The following is a 21672-nucleotide window of genomic DNA, read 5'->3' as shown; positions in this document are numbered from 1 at the left end:
AGATAATGCATTTTTTATTTTTAAAGAATTATTTTTAACACCAACATATTAAAACAAACCGAAAAAAACTAAAACAAATTAATCTTAAATAAAAAATTAAAAAAATCAAAATTTATAAAAATTAACATTGTTTATAGGCAAAGATAAAATCGCCTTTCCTTCCATGTGCATGGCAGCTCCACTGGGCTGCTACGGGAAATTATAATGTATTAAAATATTATTTTTATCTTTTAAAAAATTATTTTTAATTTTAGTATATCAAAACAATTTAAAAATATAAAAATATTAAATTAAAAAAAAACAGTATATTTCTAAAAAGTGTTCTGACACATTTTGACAAGAAATTCGTAATTTCCAGGAAAATTATAAAAGAATTTGAAGTAAAAATTAATAGACTAAAGAATGACGTGGGACAGAAGTGTTTAGTGTTTTTAAAAAATATATAATAAAAAAGTTAAAGAGAAGATCTGCTACTCCGCCAAGTGAATACCTAATACATTTGAAATATTAAAAAAGTTATCTATCACAGGCCACAGCTGTGAGATGATAAACAAGAATATATATATATATATATATATGCTTTTGATTTTTAACAATGGAATCAACAATGTGCAATCTTTGTAATGTTCTAAGAAAATTCTTGGATTTGATGCCCCCATTATTGTAACTATAAATATGCCTAAGCCAGGGTCTTAAACACGTAAAGCCTAAGAAAATTTCCATTATTGGATTTGATGTCTTGTTTCTTCGAAGTGTTTGCTTATATCTGGAGATTCATCATACGAAACCCCCATGTTTCTCCATCGCCATCTACTCCTTCCACCTTAACCACCGCCCAGCCACAAGTAATTAAACATGATGTCTTCCTTAGTTTCAGGGGAGAAGACACCCGTGGTGGTTTTACCAGCCACCTCTATGCTGCTTTGGACCGGAAACAAATCCGAGCTTTCATAGATTATCAGCTTCGGAGAGGAGATGAGATTTCGGCATCACTTCTGAGAACAATTGAAGAGGCCAAGCTTTCTGTGATTGTTTTTTCTGAAAACTATGCATCTTCCAAATGGTGCTTGGAGGAGCTTGCAAAGATTATTGAGCGTAGAAGAAATAATGGACAGATAGTTATTCCAGTATTCTACAAGGTGGATCCATCCCATGTAAGAAATCAAACACGAAGCTTTGGAGATGCATTGGCTAGATTGATAAAGAAGAAAGCTTTGACGATGGACAAAGAGCAGAGCTTCAGAGACGCTTTGACGGCTGCAGCCAATCTATCTGGATGGAGCTTAGGGAATTCTGAGTAAGCTCTTGAAATATATCCCATGAGAAAATATTCGTTCATTTGTTGAGGATTTGAAATTTAATTTAAAATTATTGAGAATGATGAGCTCTGTGAATCCATATTTATTTTATTTGATTTTGAAAACGTTATAGCGAAACACTTATATAGATATTATGTGGTTGGTTGTTTTGTGTATTAAAATGTTTTTTTTAAAATTAATTTTTTTTTTATATTTTTAGATTATTTTGATGTATTTATATTAAAAAAATATTTAAACAATAAAAAAATATTATTTATAGCGAAATGTTTGTATAGATATTAAGTGGTTGTTTGTTTTTGTGTTTTAAAATATTTTGTAAAAACTTTATTTTTTTATTTTAAATTAATTTTTAGTGTTTTTAAATTATTTTAATATGTTTATATTAAAAATGATTTAAAAAAAATATATTATTTGTAGCGAAACGCTGGTATAAATATTAAGGCTTGTATTGATATATATTAAGTGGTTGTTTGTTTTATGTTTCAAAATGTTTTTTTTAATTATTCTTTTTAATTTAAATATTTTTTTAGTTTTTTAAGATTATTTTGATGTATTTATATAAAAAATAATATATTTTTGAAAAATATTTTTTGATCCTTACGGTAAATTTTACAAGGACAGACAATGTTTTCTTTTGTCGTTAAATAATATTCTATTTATTTGAGGTGAAAAGGATGATATGAGAAAACAATATCATATGCATTTGCATTTAATTGATTACATGTAGTTTCCAGTTTTCAACGTACGCTTGATTAATATAGAATGTCATGTATTTTTACATATCACTGAACTCAATGTTATCATCGATTCATGTGTTCCATTAGCACTATCCATTGCCAATAATGATGCTCAATTACTCATGCGTGCCTGCTACTAAGGAGTGAGTATGTTTCTATGTGTTCTTCTTATTTGCCAGGCTGGAGTCCGAATTTATTAAGAATATCGTTGGAGATGTTTTGAAAAAATTGCATGCCATGTCTTCAAGTCACACTACGACGGGTCTATTTGGAATTGATGTTCGTGTTAGCAAAGTTGAGTCTTTGTTAAATATGGAATCTCCAGATGTTCTCATTGTAGGGATATGGGGAATGGGTGGTATCGGTAAGACAACGATTGCTGAAGCTGTATGCAACAAGGTTCATTCTCGATTTGAAAGAATCTTTTTTGCAAACTGTAGGCAACAATCTGATTTGCCAAGAAGATTTCTTAAACGGCTGCTTGGCCAAGAAACTCTGAACACTATGGGCTCCTTGAGTTTTCTAGATTCTTTTGTGAGGGATAGACTTCGTCGAATTAAGGTTTTCATTGTTCTGGATGACGTGGATGATTCAATGCGTTTGGATGAATGGAGAGATTTGCTTGATGGACGAAACAGTTCATTTGGTTCGGGCAGTAAAGTTCTCATAACAAGTAGGAACAAGCAACTGCTTAAGAATGTAGTTGATGAGACATACGAGGTTGAGGGGTTGAACTATGCAGACTCTATTCAACTCTTTAGCTCAAAAGCCTTGAAGAATTGCATCCCCACAATTGATCAAAGACACTTGATAATAAAGAATGTAAGGCATGTACAAGGCAATCCGTTGGCTCTTAAAGTTTTGGGTTCCTCTCTCTATGATAAAAGCATCGAAGAATGGCGCAGTGCATTGAAGAAACTAGCTCTGGACCCTCAAATCGAAAGGGCATTGAGAATTAGTTACGATGGGTTGGATTTAGAACAAAAACCCATATTTCTTGACATAGCACATTTCTTCAAAGGACGGATGCAAGGCGAAGCAACAGGAATATTAGATTGCTTATATGGTCGATCTGTGAATTTTGATATAAGCACGCTTATTGATAAGTGTCTCATAAGTACTGCAAAGGATTACTTTCATCGTGACAAGCTAGAAATGCATGATTTACTACAAGAAATGGCATTTAACATTGTTCGTGCAGAATCTGATTTTCCTGGCGAACGTAGCAGGTTAAGTCATCCTCCTGATGTCGTTCAAGTATTGGAGGAAAATAAGGTTAAAGCTACAGCCATTAACTGTCGTTCATGTATTTGCTCAAAAGTTGATGTGTTTGAGTAGATTGTATTATTGTTTGTTTATTCTTTATTCTTGTTTAACAGGGAACTCAAAAAATTAAAGGCATATCTTTGGACATGTCCATGTTATCGAGACAGATACACTTGAAATCTGATGCATTCGCAATGATGGATGGTCTTCGATTTCTCAATATCTATTTCAGTCGTTACTCCAAAGAAGATAAAATATTGCACCTTCCTCCTACTGGCCTTGAATATCTTCCTAATGAGCTGAGATATTTTTTATGGTCTAGATTCCCTTCGAAATCCTTGCCGCCATCTTTTCGTGCTGAACACCTTGTCGAGCTTCACCTAAGCAAAAGCAAGCTTGTAAAACTTTGGACAGGAGTAAAGGTATGATTTAATAGCTACAGATTATGATCAGAAATATGAAGCTGGAGGTGCTAACTTTCTAATCATGCCTTTTTCTGTTGACAGGATGTTGGGAATTTAAGAAGAATTGACCTATCTGACTCTCCACATTTGACGGAATTGCCAGATCTATCAATGGCCAAAAATTTAGTGTCCTTAGATCTTACGGACTGTCCAAGTTTAACCGAGGTTCCGTCATCTCTTCAATATCTTGACAAGCTGGAAAAAATTTATCTCTTTCGTTGCTATAATCTTAGAAGTTTTCCAATGCTTGATTCAAAGGTTCTCAGATTCCTTCTTATAAGTCGGTGCCTAGATGTGACCACGTGTCCAACGATTTCACAAAATATGGAATGGTTATGGTTGGAACAAACTTCAATCAAAGAAGTTCCACAATCAGTTACTGGCAAGTTGGAACGTCTTTGTCTAAGTGGTTGCCCAGAGATCACCAAGTTTCCAGAGATTTCAGGGGATATAGAAATATTAGATCTAAGGGGAACTGCTATTAAAGAGGTGCCCTCGTCAATCCAGTTTCTCACAAGACTTGAAGTGTTGGATATGAGTGGTTGCTCAAAACTTGAGAGCCTCCCAAAAATCACAGTGCCTATGGAATCTTTGCATAGCCTTAAGTTGAGTAAAACAGGCATTAAAGAGATACCCTCATCATTAATTAAGCATATGATATCTTTGACGTTTCTAAATTTAGATGGAACGCCGATTAAAGCGTTACCTGAGCTTCCCCCTTCGCTTCGTTATCTAACAACACATGACTGTGCATCACTAGAAACCGTGACATCAAGCATCAATATCGGTAGATTAGAGTTAGGATTGGATTTTACAAATTGCTTCAAATTGGATCAGAAACCACTGGTAGCAGCAATGCATTTGAAAATTCAGGTATCTCTCTTAACCCCCTTGTCTTTCTTTCTTCTCTCTTTCTTGCTTGCTTCATCACATTTTCGAAATGTGACTTTTGTGTTACAGTCCGGAGAGGAGATCCCAGATGGCGGTATTCAAATGGTACTACCGGGGAGTGAAATTCCAGAATGGTTCGGTGACAAAGGAATTGGATCTTCACTCACCATGCAGTTGCCGTCCAATTGTCATCAGCTCAAGGGAATTGCTTTCTGCCTTGTCTTTCTACTCCCTCTTCCCTCCCATGACATGCCTTATAAAGTCGATGATGATATTGATGTTAATTTATATCTTGATTACCATGTTAAGAGTAAAAACGGTGAGCATGATGGTGATGATGAAGTCGTCTTAGCTTCCGGGGAAAGATGTCATCTACCATCTCAAATGAAGACATGTGACTCGGATCACATGGTTCTACATTACATGGCTCTACGTTACCAGCTCGAATTGGTAAATCGTTTACGTAAATATTCCGGCAATGAAGTTACATTTAAATTCTACCACCATGAAGTGGTCAACATGGCGAGGAAGGTAGGTAATGAGATCCAAAGGCCTTTCAAGTTGAAAAGCTGTGGGGTGTATCTGCACTTTGATGAAAATCTACCCACTCTGAGCACATCAACAGAAGTGCCAGTAGCTTTTTGTGTGGCTTCACTCAAACCAGATGAAAAGCTAGTCAATCTATCACCAACTAATTCTCCTATTTGATCAAAAGTTGAGAATACTTTACTCAAGGCACCATCTACTGCTTCTGAAGCACCTTCCTTAATCGATGTTATTGAAGAAGTAATTGTGTCTAGTGAGCTTTGCACAACATTTCCTCCCTTATTTACTGAAGTGTTGATAGAGTCCCTAACCTCGCCCAAAAAATCATCAAAACCAGCCTTATGCACTAGATAATTAATCGTTACCCATTTCCAAGGAATCAGATCCCAAAGCGGGATTCTCTGGTGTAATATCAAATAGTTGATGTTATTTCAGGTTCCACAAGTCATATTAAACTATCTGTATTATCAGCAAACTGGTGTGCAGAGTTCAAAGGTCCTTCTCTGTTGGTGGGAGGAACCACTGGTGGTGGCTTTGAAACACTCAGAAGGGATAAAACACAAAGTTTTATTACAAAAACACAAGCTTACAATTAATTAACACAAAAGCTTACAATACACGCCCTCTCTTTTCTCTCTAGTGTTTCTCTCTAATCTCCCACACAAAATAACATAAGCTTAGCTAGCTATTTATACACGAATTCAAAACAAGATAATTCAACCTTCAAGTGTGAAGGCGGCTATGGACGGTGGTGTGAAGGCGACTGGCGGCTGGTCGGTGGCGGCTGGTCAGTGGCAGCTGGTGGTTGCCTTCCTTGACCATCTAGATTGAGTTTAATATTCAACAAATCTCCCCTTTAAACTCAATCAAGGGATGTCATGCCAAGCATGAACACTTCTCCTTTCAATGCCTTCTCTCTGCTTGTAGCCTTTATCCACTAATTTGGCTTTCGTCTTGTAGACCATTTTGACACCTATTGCTTTCTTGTTTTCTGGTGGATGAGTCGGCTTCCAGGTATCATTCTTCTCAATGGCATGTATTTCTTCATCCATTGCTTTAATCCATTTCTCTTTTGTGACAGCTTCATTGAAGCTTAATGGGTCACTATCTGCAAAGAAACAAAACAAATTTGTATCTTCCATTACTTGAGTGGCATCGTACAACTCTTCAAGATTTCTCATCCTTCTTGGTTCTTCTGATGAGGATGTTGATGGTGGTGTTGATGATGATGCTCCTGGTGTGTTCCTCCTGTTGAATACAGGGAATCTGTGTACCGGACTTTGTGGTTCAGCTGCTGGCACAATCGGTTCTTCGACAAGTACTATTGGTACTTCTTCACCTTCAAGGATCAAATCAATGTTGATCCATTTGACTGCTTCTTTATCATCATTCCATTCCCAAGATTTATCTTCTTCAAAGATAACATCTCTACTCATAATCACCTTCTTCGTGATGGGATTATACAGCTTGTATCCCATCCTTCTTTCACCATATCCGACAAAGATGCATTTCTCGCTTTTATCATCAAGCTTTCTCCTTCTTGCATCTGGGATCTTTGCATATGCCACACAACCAAAGACTCGTAGATGAGTAACACTTGGTTTGTGACCACTCCATGCTTCTTCTGGAATGACTCCTTGCAAACTTCTGGTTGGGCAGCGATTCAGTAGATACACTGCACATGATACAGCTTCAGCCCAGTATTGCTTGGGCAACTTCTTTGCTTTGAGCAGACTTCTTGCCATGTCAAGAATCGTGCGATTCTTCCTTTCAGCTACACCATTCAGCTGTGGTGTATACGCAGGTGTTGTCTGATGTCTGATGCCTTGTTGTGTACAATAGGCTTCAAAGTCATTTGCTGTATATTCTCCACCTTGATCAGATCTCACGGTTCTGATCATGTAGCCACTTTGCTTCTCCACAATTGCTTTAAAATCTTTAAAATAATTGAATACTTCTGACTTCCTCTTCAGAAAGTATATCCACGTCTTTCTACTAAAATCATCAATAAAAGTGAGGAAGTACCTATTTTGTCTAGTCGACATAGGCGTTATTGGGCCACACACATCTGTGTGCACTAACTCCAGTGGCCTCTTTGCTCTCTAGTTGACTTCTTTGGCAAAACTGGATCTGTGATGTTTGCTGAGGACACAGCTCTCACAGACTTCATCTGGATGATCAATGTGGGGCAAACCTTTGACCATCTTCTTGCTTGCTAGCATCTTCAGACTTGTGAAATTTAGATGTCCAAACAAAGAACAAGACATGGAGCCTTCTTGTACATGGGGAATTTCCAGGAAGTCAACAATGAGCACCCTCTGTACGAGAAAACATTTGGATTTCAAAACCAAATCTCAGGTTGATTTGGTCAAAAGGCAGTGTTTTGGATTATATTGGTTAAGTTAATCTAAAAAAAAGTTAAAAAATTTATCTGGAATTCTAATATTTTATATAAAAAATTTAAAAAACAATTTATATGAATGGATTATATATATTATAAACATTGAAGTTTAAAAAGTTATTTTAAAATATTTTTCAACTTTTAACAATCGAAGGAAACGCCTATAGTACCTCAACCTTCCCTTTTGTTCTTGCCCCTCCTAATTGATTTAATAGTTTTCATTTCCAGTTGAAAATTAGGGTGTTTCAGTTGGCACGTTTACTAGCCCGGTAAAGTGGATTTTGAGTGTGTTACGAAACGTGGTGAAAATCATATTTTTAAAAATTTTAATTTTTTTATTTAAAATAATTTTTTTATGTTTTTATATTATTTTGATGTATTGATATAAAAAATAATTTAAAAAAATAAAAAATTTTATTTTAATATATTTCTAAATAAAAAACACTTTGAACCATTACGAATATGATAATTTCAAATAAACTCACTGCACCAATTACCTAGCTAATGTCCCGGTTACCAAACAAATAACAAACACAAATCATAATCAAATCAATGATTATAATGTGAAGGTAAGGAAGAGTGTGTGATCCTTCTAACTTAGAGTCTCACCCTCGGCTCAGTACTGAATTACCTTTTCATTTTTTTTTTTGGGATTCAATTATGAAGTGTATTGTTTTTTAATAAAAAAATATATTAAAAAAATATTTTTTTATTTTAAAAAATTTATTTTTAACATCAACATATTAAAATGATATGAAAATACTAAAAATTATTAATTTAGAATAAAAACAATAGAAAACAATAGCAATGTTTTTCTTGTTTCTCCCTACATTTCTTTGAAGTAGGCTTACAAAATTGCAATAGAAAATTCCAACAAGTGCATGCAATGTTTTCTTTTCTCATAGCTTGCCTACGTACCTTATCTATATGTTTAATTCGAATGAACATACGTGAAAGGTTAAAAGATAAACAAATGAGGTGCCATAGCTTTCCTCAATTCAGCAGAAATTTGGAAAGTTCTGATCAGTAGGAGGTAGTTTGACAAGCACTATCATGCGATGTTCTTTACAGGATTGCTCTAGTTTTTTGCCCACCTCTTGCTTGAGGGAAGATATTGAAAGCACTTTTAACAATCACATAATCCTCTCTCTCACACACAAAAAGCCATCTGCATCATGTATACTATAGAGCCCATGAAACTTTGCTAGCTAAACTAAAGGACGAAATCTTAAACACATCAGGTGATCATTAGCTTCGTTCCCTAGTGCATCTAGTTGGTCACTCCTTTAAATCATATATTATAATGACTTTGATGCCCTGCTTCTTATATTGAGAAAGTGGCATAGCGTGAGCCCTGCATCCAAATAATCATTTTGTTATTATTGTTGTGATAAATTAAGCTAGTTAATATGTTGGACCACAACAGCAAAGGGTTTGCTAGCATGTTCTCTCTTTACTGCTTAGAACAACCCTCTAGCATTGATCAGAGTGATTCCTTTGTTGTGTTAGTGAAATTGTTCCTATTGATGATGTTGGAATTTAAGATCCTTTAATCAGTTAAACTCATCATTCACAAACATTTTGCCTTCATCAGGGAAATGAGCTACAAATAAGGCAAGCAGATCATTACCTCAGTGAAGGCGAGGAATTGAGTTTCTATGAAGTGCTATTACGCGCCCGACAGAGAAGAGAGATAGTCATTGGTTACCGTGCAGCTATAATGCTGAAAAGGCTGTTATCAATCCGCCTGCCAAAAGTGATTGACGTAGGTGGTCACTGAAAGATGTATTCGTGGTAATTGCGGAGAAGGAATGAGGATGAGGTTCTTCTTCATCCCCTGAACATGATATTCTTTGAAACAATTCGATGGACACCGAAGAAAACAACAACAACAGGAAGTGTTCATTAGTTTCTGCCGAGTCTGAAAAAAGAAAGAAAGAAATACTACAGATGTACATTCACCCATCTATATATTTCTTGTACAAAAACTCAACCTCAAAGTTTTGCATTTTTCTCGCTACCTGAATATGAAAGAGTTGTAACGTTTCCCAGGACATGTGCTTGGAGCACAAAATTGATAAGCAGGCTCTACTTGGCATGAAACATTTGTGATTTGCAAGAATGATGAGTGACAGCACAAGGAATGAATAGCTTCAAGCTGGCTTCTTGAAGCTAGATGGTTGGAAGTATATTCTGCATCGTTCAGGACAATCTCCTTCCTTTGGAATACTAAAATGAAAAAACCCTCTTCTGTAATCTCAACGTGAAAGCAGAACCAGCCGACGCTTTATGGTAAAATCTTGATATCTGCCTATCGCGACGACGTGTGTTGTGGAGGTTTCCATCCAAGGATGGATTGGGGAATTATTCCCCTTTAACTGCATCAGCTTATTACTTATAGCCAATGAATAAATCTCAATCGTATCCATATTACATTCAAAGCAGGTAGATTAATTCAATTGGCTTATTTGAATGTTGAAAAACCGACTTTTCGATGCTTAATGTATAGTGACACTAAATAACTTTTCATTTTGCTTCGTAATATAGTTGTTTTACACAATTAATGATGAAATTTAGGGTGTGTTTGAGATTGTGATAGCGATTGCGGTTTAACATATTTTTTATTAACAAATACATCAAAATAATTTTTTATTTTTTTAAAATTATTTTTTATATCAGTATATGAAAACAATCAAAAACATAAAAAAATAAAAATTTAAGAGAACGCGTAGACTCTTAATCAAATTAAAATTAATAATAACTATTGGTTTAATTTACAATAGATAACTGGTTTGTGTCGTGTTCTGCTATGGTTTAGATAAAAAAAATATTGAATGTAAAAATAGAATGATAAGACTGCGGAGAACTAATTGATTATTAAACTAGGCACAACAAGTAACCTTAAACTTTATGACTTCACTTCTTATCTAGCCTAGTTCTTAAATTAAACCTTACAAAAATTATCTTGATATAACCTAGTTGATTTAGCATATCCAAAAGTAATTTGGATGACTAATAAAAACTTGATTTGATTTTAAAAAGCTTCAAGATGATATTATTATTTTTTATTAAGACCTGGTTTCATGGATTAATTCGTCAAACCTGTAACTTAAATCATGAATTCTATTGGATTTTAAAAAAAATTTAAGATTTTTTTACTTAATTATATAATAATAATAAAAATAAAAACTCACAAAATCAATCATCAACTAGATATTGTAATATTTGTTTAAAATCATGATAACTTTATAAAAAATAATCTGAAAAAAATATTATGAAATTCAATTATTAAATAATTTAAGTTAATCAATCAAACTCATGATTCAAAGTAATGTATTCTACTAAAATACTTTTTTTTTCTAAAATTATTTATTATTTAACTTAAAAATCTAGCATTCAATCCAAAACTAGGAAATATTTTCTAAAACTTAAAATTTAATTTAGAAAATCGAGCATTCAATTCAAAGCTAGGATCTATTTTCTAAAACTTAAAATTTAATTTAGCTAATCGAGCATTCATTCCAAAGCAGGGACTTATTTTAACATCACAAACACAATGTGTCTTACAAATCGAAAGGAATTATTAGGTTTTAAATTATACAAATATAATATGAAAGGAAGAAATTAAAAGAAAAAAATAAAAGAAAAAAGGGACAATTGAAAAAGGGACAATTTTGTTTTTAAAAAGAGGAATTTATGAGGCCCATTGTGGCAGCTGATATATAAAAACGGCATAGTTTTGGCAAGAAAGAAGTTCAAAAGCCCATATCCACAAACAGTGTTGCTATCTCCCTCTGCAATTCACTATCCCATCTCTCACTTGAAGAAGAATGGCTCCATAAAATGGCGGTGAAGATTCGTTTAGCAAGACTGGGATGCAAAAACAGGGCATTTTACAGAATTGTAGGTGCTGATAGCCATACTCCAAGAGATGGCAAACACCTTCAAGTTGTTGGTTTCTACTGTTAAATAATATTTATGTGGTCTTATTTATTAAGGGTAGAATAGTACTTTCAGTTTGACCTATATATACTTTATTTGTATTTAGGTTAAGACTAAGCATTCATAATATACAGATTGTTCAGAATTCTAGCCTCCTTTCTCTATTTGATCTCAATTAATTTAACATGGTATCAGAGCTGGTTTTATGAAACGAGGCTTAATCCCAAGCACAAGTTCGCGGATCCAACTCTGCGGTGAGTTGGCTGGGGGTTTGCAGGGGGCAGCGCGCCCCTGCCGGGGGTAAGAAGATGTGGGGGTATGTTAGTGGAACTTATATAATACCTAAGAATATTGAGGAGGGGGATGTTGTTTTGATAGATACATGGGAAGCAAATAATGCAAAGATCATTACTTGGATCAACAATTCTGTTGAGCATTCGATAGGTACGCAGTTGGCGAAGTATGAGACAACAAAAGAGGTTTGGGATCATCTGCAAAAGTTATTCACGCAATCAAATTTTGCAAAACAGTACCAATTAGAGAATGGCATACGAGCTCTTCATCAGAAGAATATGAGTATTCAAGAGTTTTATTCTGCTATGACAGATCTTTGAGATCAATTGGCTCTTACAGAATCAGCAGAATTAAAGGCATGTGGTGCCTATATTGAGCGTAGAGAGCAGCAACGATTGGTACAGTTTTTAACAGCGCTTCGCAGTGACTTCGAAGGACTTAGAGGTTCAATTCTGCATCGTACTCCACTGCCTTCTGTTGACTCTGTTGTCAGTGAGTTATTGGATGAAGAAATACGTCTTCAGTCTTATTCTGAAAAGGGAATTCTTTCTGCTTCAAATCCTTCTGTACTAGCAGTACCTTCTAAGCCATTCTCTAATCATCAGAACAAGCCTTACACAAGGGTTGGCTTTGATGAGTGCAGTTTCTGTAAGCAGAAAGGTCATTGGAAGGCTCAGTGTCCTAAGTTGAGACAGCAGAATCAAGCTTGGAAGTCTAGCAGTCAGTCACAATCTAATGCTCATCGACCACCTCAGGGTTATAAACCACCACACCACAATACTGCAGCATTAGCTTCCCCAGGCTCTATTACCGATCCTAATACTTTGGCTGAGCAATTTCAGAAGTTTCTCTCCTTGCAGCCACAAGCAATGTCCGCTTCTTCCATAGGTCAGTTGCCTCATAATTCCTCAGGTATGTCACATTCTGAATGGGTCTTGGATTCTGGTGCTTCCCATCATATGTCTCCAGATTCCTCATCTTTTACCTCAGTGTCCCCTTTGTCCTCCATTCCTGTTATGACTGCTGATGGCACTCCCATGCCCTTAGCAGGTGTTGGTTCTGTTGTCACACCTCACTTGTCTCTCCCTAATGTTTATCTTATTCCAAAACTCAAATTGAATCTTGCGTCTGTTGGTCAAATATGTGATTCTGGTGATTATTTAGTCATGTTTTCTGGTTCTTTTTGTTGTGTACAGGATCTGCAGTCTCAGAAGCTGATTGGGACAGGCCGTAGGGAGAATGGACTATATATTTTGGATGAGTTAAAAGTGCCAGTTGCTGCTGCTACCGCTGCTGCTGCTACTGCTGATTTGTCTTCTTTTCGTTTGAGTCTTTCATCTTCTAGTTTTTATTTATGGCATTCCCGTCTAGGTCATGTTTCATCTTCTCGTTTGAGATTTTTGGCATCCACAGGAGCTTTAGGAAATTTGAAAACTTGTGACATTTCTGATTGTAGTGGATGTAAATTGGCAAAATTTTCTGCTTTACCTTTTAATCGAAGTATTTCTGTTTCATCTTCACCATTTGATTTGATTCATTCTGATGTATGGGGACCTTCTCCTGTTTCCACAAAAGGAGGGTCTCGATATTATGTCTCTTTTATTGATGATCATACTCGTTATTGTTGGGTTTATTTAATGAAACATCGTTCTGAATTCTTTGAGATATATGCAGCTTTTCGAGCTCTTATCAAAACTCAACATTCTGCTGTGATCAAATGCTTTAGATGTGATTTGGGTGGGGAATACACCTCTAATAAATTTTGTCAAATGCTTGCCTTAGATGGAACCATCCACCAAACTTCATGTACAGATACTCCTGAACAAAATGGTGTAGCTGAAAGAAAACATAGGCACATTGTTGAAACTGCTCGTTCTCTCTTGTTGTCTACCTTTGTTCCTAGTGAGTTTTGGGGAGAAGCTGTTCTTACTGCTGTAAGTTTGATTAATACAATTCCATCTTCTCATAGTTTGGGTCTATCTCCTTTTGAAAAGTTATATGGGCATGTCCCTGATTATTCCTCATTTAGAGTTTTTGGTTGTACTTGTTTCGTTCTTCGTCCTCATGTAGAACGCAGTAAGTTATCCTCTCGATCCGCTATTTGTGTCTTTCTAGGTTATGGTGAAGGTAAAAAGGGGTATCGTTGTTTTGATCCAATAACTCAGAAACTTTATGTGTCTCGTCATGTTGTCTTCCTTGAGCATATACCTTTCTTTTCTATTCCATCCACTACTCATAGCCTGACAAAATCTGATCTTATTCATATAGATCCTTTTTCTGAGGATTCTGGTAATGATACCTCTCCCTATGTTCGATCAATTTGTACTCATAACTCTGCAGGTACTGGTACTTTACTCTCTAGCACATCTGAAGCTCCATTCTCATCTACAGCCCCTCAAGCTTCATCTGAGATTGTTGATCCACCTCCACGTCAGTCCATCCGCATTCGTAAGTCCACAAAACTACCAGATTTTGCTTATTCTTGTTATTCTTCATCATTTACTTCCTTTTTAGCTTCTATTCATTGTCTCTTTGAGCCCTCTTCCTATAAAGAGGCAATTCTTGATCCGCTTTGGCAGCAAGCTATGGATGAGGAACTTTCTGCTTTGCATAAGACAGATACTTGGGATCTGGTTCCTCTACCTCCTGGTAAGAGTGTTGTTGGTTGTCGTTGGGTGTATAAGATCAAGACTAATTCTGATGGGTCTATTGAGCGATACAAAGCTAGGCTGGTTGCAAAAGGATACTCTCAACAGTATGGTATGGACTATGAGGAGACATTTGCCCCGGTTGCAAAAATGACTACTATCCGCACTCTTATTGCCGTAGCTTCGGTTCGTCAGTGGCATATTTCTCAGCTTGATGTTAAAAATGCATTCTTGAATGGAGATCTTCAAGAAGAAGTTTATATGGCACCCCCTCCTGGTATTTCACATGACTCTGGATATGTTTGTAAGCTTAAGAAAGCATTATATGGTCTCAAACAAGCACCTCGTGCTTGGTTTGAGAAATTCTCTATTGTGATCTCGTCTCTTGGCTTTGTTTCTAGCAGTCATGATTCTGCTCTTTTTATTAAGTGCACTGATGCAGGTCGTATCATTCTGTCTTTATATGTTGATGACATGATTATTACTGGTGATGATATTGATGGTATTTCAGTTTTGAAGACAGAGTTGGCTAGACGATTTGAAATGAAGGATTTGGGTTATCTTCGATATTTTCTGGGTATTGAGGTAGCATACTCACCTAGAGGTTACCTTCTTTCTCAGTCGAAATATGTTGCAGATATTCTTGAGCGGGCTAGACTTACTGATAACAAAACTGTAGATACTCCTATTGAGGTTAACGCAAGGTACTCTTCTTCTGATGGTTTACCTTTGACAGATCCTACTTTATACCGCACTATTGTTGGGAGTTTGGTATATCTCACCATTACTCGTCCAGATATTGCATATGTTGTTCATGTTGTTAGTCAGTTTGTTGCTTCTCCTACTACTGTTCACTGGGCAGCTGTTCTTCGTATTTTGCGATATCTTCGGGGTACAGTTTTTCAGAGTCTTTTACTTTCATCCACCTCTTCCTTGGAGTTGCGTGCATACTCTGATGCTGATCATGGTAGTGATCCCACAGATCGCAAGTCTGTTACCGGGTTCTGTATCTTTTTAGGTGATTCTCTTATTTCTTGGAAGAGCAAGAAACAATCTATTGTTTCTCAATCATCCACCGAAGCAGAATATCGTGCCATGGCATCTACTACCAAAGAGATTGTTTGGTTACGTTGGTTACTTGCTGATATGGGAATTTCCTTTTCTCATCCTACTCCTATGTATTGTGACAACTAGAGTTCTATTCAGATTGCTCATAACTCGGTTTTTCATGAGCGCACTAAGCATATTGAGATCGATTGTCATCTTACTCGTCATCATCTCAAACATGGCACCATTGCTTTGCCTTTTGTTCCTTCTTCCTTGCAGATTGCAGATTTCTTTACTAAGGCGCATTCCATCTCTCGTTTTCATTTTCTGGTTGGCAAACTCTCGATGCTTGTAGCTGCCGCATCGTGAGTTTGAGGGGAGATGTTAAATAATATTTATGTGGTCTTATTTATTAAGGGTAGAATAGTACTTTCAGTTTGACCTATATATACTCTATTTGTATTTAGGTTAAGACTAAGCATTCATAATATACAGATTGTTCAGAATTCTAGCCTCCTTTCTCTATTTGATCTCAATTAATTTAACATCTACGACCCCTTAGCACGTTCCCTCTTCTTCTTCTTACCCTTCTCAACCTTCACTTTTGTTCTTGCCCCTCCTAATTGATTTAATGTTTTTCACGTTGTTATACAATTGGGATCGTTTAAACAATATCGGACAAATTTTTCGCTTGATTTGACTCAGCCTGTTTGGAGATAAAAGATGAACGCGTTTTTAGTTTTCATTTCCAGCTGAAAATTAGGGTGGGTGGGATTTCATGTTTTATCTTTTGGTTCATAAAAAAAGAGTTTTTGCTGGGTTAAACAGGTTTTGCCAAGGCCCCGCGTCATCAAACAAATAATAATAATAATAAAAAATAACAAACACTTAATTGTTGCGTGTCTATTATTGGGGTAGAGTAACAAGGAACTTCCCCATCAGATCATCACAACCATTATAATAATATAATGTGAAGGCAAAGAAGTCCTCTAGGGTCGAAGACTTGTGTCCTTTCCTCCCAAATCACAAATAAAACAAAGAACAAGACCTGAAGTCTTTGTGTACATGGGGAATTTCCAGGAAGTCAACAAAGTGCACCCTGTTAAACAAGACAACTTAGAGATTAGAACTATCATCGGCTGATCAACGTACGTAGAGACCGTGTGTGTACAATCTTTCACACCCTCTGTGTAATGTCTGAGAAAATACTTGGATTTGAAACCCCATTATTAGAATTGTACATATGCCTAAGCCAGGGTTTTATTTTTTGGTTCATAAAAAAAAGTTTTTGATGGGTTTTACAGTCCAGATTTTAACCTATACAAACCAGGCTAAGACCCTGCGTCTCCAAATAAAAAAAAAATTAACAAACATTTGATTGGGGTAGAGTAACAAGTTCTTCCCAAATCAAATCATCACTATAATATGAAGGCAAAGAAGTCCTCTAGGGTCGAAGACTTGATGCCCTTTCCTACCATATCACATATAAACAATGAACAAGACCGGGAATTTCCAGGAAGTCAGCATCTTTTTTCTTTGAGTTACTTCCGTTCTCTCCCTACAGACTTACCCTGCCACCAGAGTCTTACTCTTGTTTCTTCGACTGTTTCTTCACAAAACAACGGCGATGTTTTTCTTGTATCTCTCTATCTTTTTGTTTGTTTATATCTGGAGATTCATCATACGAAACCGTCATATATCTCCTTCGCCATCTACTCCTTCCACCTTAACCACCGCCCAGCCACAAGGAATGAAATATGATGTCTTCCTTAGTTTCAGAGGAGAAGACACTCGTTTTGATTTTACCAGCCACCTCTATGCCGCTTTGAACCGGAAACAAATCCTAACTTTCATAGATTATCAGCTTAGAAATCAACATCTGTGTGTGTGAAAGAACCATTGACCAAAGCACTATAACAAATAATAGCATACCTGACTGAGGCCAATGATGGCAACAAATTGTAAATTATAAGGTCTTCTCCCACTCTGAAACCAAGTTCTAGCTTGGTTGGCAAGAAGAATGTGAGAAAAGCAACGAAAAGGAAAAGAAAAAAAAATATAGAAAACATGAATTTGTATCATTGGTTCTATATGATAATAAAAAAGCTCATAAAATCAGTCACAACCCAATACTAAGATATTTATTTTAATAGATAAAATGACAGTGAAGAAGAATAGCCCAGGAAATGGCGGTGAAGATTCGTTTAGCAAGACTAGGATGCAAAAACAGGGCATTTTACAGAATTGTTGCTGCTGATAGCCATACTCCAAGAGATGGCAAACACCTTCAAGTTGTTGGTTTCTACGACCCCTTAGCAGGTTCCCTCTTCTTCTTTTCACCCTTCTCTTATTATTTTCATATGCTCAGTTAACATGAATATTTTTTTATTTTTTTTCTAATTTTGAAGACCTGGACTTTGAAGGCTTATTGGGTTTATTTTCAGGTTCTCATATCATCAATGCATGGTATGTGTAGATAACTTTGTTACTCGAGACTTAAACTTTGTGGGATAATGCATTTGTAATTTTATTTTTTTATGTATATGTAGTTTAATATGACCATTGATAGCACTGATTGTTCATAGTTCATTCTGTCATCAGTTAAAAGTCTCAAAAATATGTTCATAGTTCTTAGTTTTAGTAGTTTTGTGGGTTAATTATCATCTATTTTAATTTAAATCTAATCTCAAAAATAAGTCTTCCTTGAAATTACGTGTTTCCTTTTTCTTTTATATATGTAAAGGAAAAGGGAAAAGGCATCTAAAAAGGAAAAGGTATCTGCCGATAAAAAAAGAAAATAGAAAAGTCATCAATATCTGCCGACACTGTCTGGAAATGCGGTGGAAACCATATTTTTTTAAAATTTAAATTTTTTAATAAAAAATTAATATTTTTTATATGTTTTGAATTATTTTTGATGTGCTAATCTTAAAAAAAAATTAAAAATAAAAAAAATTATTTTAATTCATTTTAAAATAAAAACACTTCAAAAAAAATTACAATTATACTTCCAAAAGATACTTAGTTTAAGTCATCGTCCCCTTCAATATAGCAATTATTGCATGAAGAAGAGGATGGCCCATCCCCGGTCCCTTCCTCCCTCCTTCAAGACGACTTCTTCTTCTTCTTCACACTGAGAATTATTGCCCGTCATTCTTTTGTCTTGTTTTGATAATTAACGAGACATGAATCCTTTTCTACATGGGAAATTCCCAGGAAGTCAACAATGTGGGACAGAAGTGTTTATATAATAATAAAAAATTAAAGAGAAATTAACAAAAGATCCTAAAGCTGCTAATGCGCTAAGGGAACAGCTAATCCATTTGAAATATTAAAAAAAGTTATCTATCACAATTGTGATATGATGATACACAAGAATATATGTTTCTTCTAATTACAGTAATAATTGTTTTTTTAAAAAAAATATATAAAGATACTGTTTTTTTGTTTTTTTTAATATTTTTTATATTACCACATTAAAAAAAATTTAAAAATATTCAAATAAAAAAATTATAAAATTTATAAAAACACTGTCAATAGAAAAAAGAGAAACACCAACTAAATGCCCTTTCCTCCAAATCACTTTGTCCACTTAATAATATTATGAAAATATATCATTTAAATATTTTTTAAAGGTTTCTATGATCTTATTTGATGACAAAGTAAAAACTAAATGAGTACAAGTTAACCTCATTTAAAGATAAATAAAAAAAAATTAAAGTTCAATTACCAACAAATCAAATGAATGACATACTGAATAAAAAATAGTGTTAAAAACAACCTAACTCGAGCCAGCATGTTAAATTCATGTTTCTGTCATGAGACTAAAATAACTATGTATAGAAAAAATTGAATAAAACAAAGGAGGTTAACTCTCAAGTAAACTAAATAATGAAAGGCAAAATTTTAAAAAAATAATCAATTACAAAAATAATCAATTAAAAAAACATTTTAAAAAAATCAAGTCAATCCAGGTTAATTTGACTAACTCGTGATCATAAGTTATGAAATCAAGATAATCCTATAAAAATAAAAATAAAATACGAAGATCATGGCCCAATAACCTCAAAAAATTCAATTTTTATCATGCTTAATTTTTAGCTTTGCTGTTAGGGGAAGATATATGTTGATTAGTGAGCTTAGCTTTTGCAGTGGCTTGAATATTGGAAGTTGCTTAATTATTTTTGCTTTTTTGCTTTTCTTTTTGGTAGCCAAGGGCGATGCTAGAAGATTGGGTCTTAATGTTGACCTTGTGAAGTAAGTTTTTTTTCTCTTAATTCATTATTGTGTTCATTATATTTGTTCTTTATGCTCGTGTCCAACCACCTGTTAATGTTAAAGACAATGCTATGAGATGATCACTTCATGTTTAAGGTGTCGTGAATGCTGGAGGTTTAGCAAGATAAACATGTTTAGCTTTTGATTCTTAATTGCTTAACATCTATTTTAGGCAGGAGATCAAATGTTAATGCATACACTTTAATCTTTATTTATTTATTTATTTAGATATACCTTCTTTTTTTTACTATTCCAATCAAGAAATTTATTGAATTTTTCATTTTCAAATATGGTTTTTTTTATTATTAAAAGTACCCTAAAAAATAAGATTATTTTTTATAGATGAAAATATTTTAAATTAAAATTAATATATGCCTATAAAAAAACTAAAATAAATTATTTTAAGAAAAACTGGTTTCGTTCATGGTAAGTAATCTATATAAAGACTGAAAACGATTTTATAATTAATTTAAACCAATAAATAAATTATTGATACAATTAAAATATTTATTATTTTAATGAGATTACATAATATTGTATGATTACAATATAAATAGAAAAATATTGATATCGTGACAAAAAGACCACATTAAAAATGTTATGAAGTTAGTAAATTCAAAAAATTACTTGATTAAAATGATAAAAAAAATAATATTACATAATATTTTTTCCTTTTACGCGCAAGCACTTGAATGGAAGACTTGACGCCCTTCCCTGCCAAATTACAAAATAATAATAATAATAACAAGCCTTTTGTGGTTAATGAAAATTTCTAGGAAGTCAATAATGTGAACCTCTGTAATGTAATAAGAAAATATTTGGATTTGAGTTTTTTTATTTTTTTATTTTAAATTATTATTTTTTTAGTTTTATATTATTGTGATGTGTTAATATCAAAAATAAAATTTTAAAAATAAAAATATATTATTTTAATGTAATGTATTTCTAAAAAAACACTTTAAAAAACAATTGTTACCATAATATTAAACAGGTTCTCTAACAAGTTCTTCTCAATCAAATCATCATCATCATTATAATATAATGTGATAGTAAAAATATTGTAATTATTTTTAATTAAAAATACATTAAAATAATATTTTTTTATAATATCCCGAGAAAATACTTGAATTTGAAATTTTTAAACTTTTTTATTTTAAAAAATAATATAGTCATTTTAGCTATCAAAATATTAAAAAATAAAAACACCCAAGAATCCTTAAAAATTTTACTTTTAAGAATATTTATCTATGAACATTATCGAAAGCCACCGTTAAGACAAGAAAAACGTAATTTCCAGAAAACACGTAATGTCAAGGCAATAAATTACATGGAGTAATTGAAGGAAGACACCATGATTTAAGGCAGTAAGAACTTAAAGGAAGGCAGCCGATTTTATCTCCGTGATCTTTGCTCCACTTGTCACGTTAAACTCTGCCTTCAAAACATATAATAACATATCTGTGTGATTATGTTAGTGGTAATTAATTACATAATTGAGACCATTAATTGCTGATACTAATTTAATTTGAAATATATAAACCATTTACCCATACACAAGGGTACTTAATGGTTTAATAACTCGCAATCGAGGCTATTCCTTTAATTCCATTTGTAATTGGTTTGGGAAAATATAAAATTAAAGCATATATTATGGGAAATATTAAAAGGGTACGTAGCTAGCTAGCTAGCTATAGGATTAAAGTGTGAAGAGACTTGGAGCTTGTGGACGTTGAATATATATATAAGGAAAAAGGAAAAAGGAAAAGGCATCTGTTGAATAGATTGTGTGTAATGAGGTGGAAGGAAGCATGTAAAAAGAAGAAGAAGTAATTATAATTA

At 34.1% G+C, this 21672-nt stretch overlaps 2 protein-coding genes and 1 long non-coding RNA gene across 18 annotated transcripts in view; 2 read left to right on the top strand and 1 right to left on the bottom strand.

The window, feature by feature from the left end:
* The window catches only part of LOC133667900 (uncharacterized), a 167869-nt gene that overhangs the window by 55906 nt on the left and 90291 nt on the right, over window positions 1-21672 (bottom strand). The window lies entirely within an intron of this gene.
* On the top strand, window positions 609-5698 carry LOC133667894 (disease resistance protein RPV1-like). Of its 2 annotated transcripts, XM_062087596.1 has the most exons (5): window positions 609-1297; window positions 2236-3331; window positions 3436-3744; window positions 3829-4659; window positions 4747-5698. In XM_062087596.1, the coding sequence occupies exons 1-5, from the start codon at window positions 735-737 to the stop codon at window positions 5383-5385; spliced, it is 3438 nt and encodes a 1145-aa protein (XP_061943580.1). In that variant the 5' UTR covers window positions 609-734; the 3' UTR covers window positions 5386-5698. The 2 variants fall into 2 exon arrangements, with proteins under 2 accessions (XP_061943580.1, XP_061943579.1); XM_062087595.1 differs by having other exon boundaries at window positions 3829-5698.
* Window positions 11876-13380, top strand: LOC133667912 (uncharacterized). Of its 2 annotated transcripts, none has more exons than XR_009833588.1 (2): window positions 11876-12748; window positions 13057-13380. It is a non-coding gene; the product is annotated as an uncharacterized LOC133667912 (long non-coding RNA). The 2 variants fall into 2 exon arrangements; XR_009833589.1 differs by having other exon boundaries at window positions 11876-12772.

Source organism: Populus nigra, chromosome 11 (assembly GCF_951802175.1).
Source record: "Populus nigra chromosome 11, ddPopNigr1.1, whole genome shotgun sequence".
NCBI classification, from domain to species: domain Eukaryota; kingdom Viridiplantae; phylum Streptophyta; class Magnoliopsida; order Malpighiales; family Salicaceae; genus Populus; species Populus nigra.
The sequence above is the reverse complement of the archived record's forward strand: the minus strand, read 5'-3'. Positions and strand labels throughout refer to the sequence as shown.

Bases quoted from the DNA above. Each gene is read 5' to 3' on its own strand.
- LOC133667894 (XM_062087595.1), top strand. From the start codon at position 735: ATGTCTTGTTTCTTCGAAGTGTTTGCTTATATCTGGAGATTCATCATA. The intron at 3,332-3,435 runs GTTAAAGCTACA...CTTGTTTAACAG, and splicing joins AAGTATTGGAGGAAAATAAG to GGAACTCAAAAAATTAAAGG. The intron at 3,745-3,828 runs GTATGATTTAAT...TTCTGTTGACAG, and splicing joins AACTTTGGACAGGAGTAAAG to GATGTTGGGAATTTAAGAAG.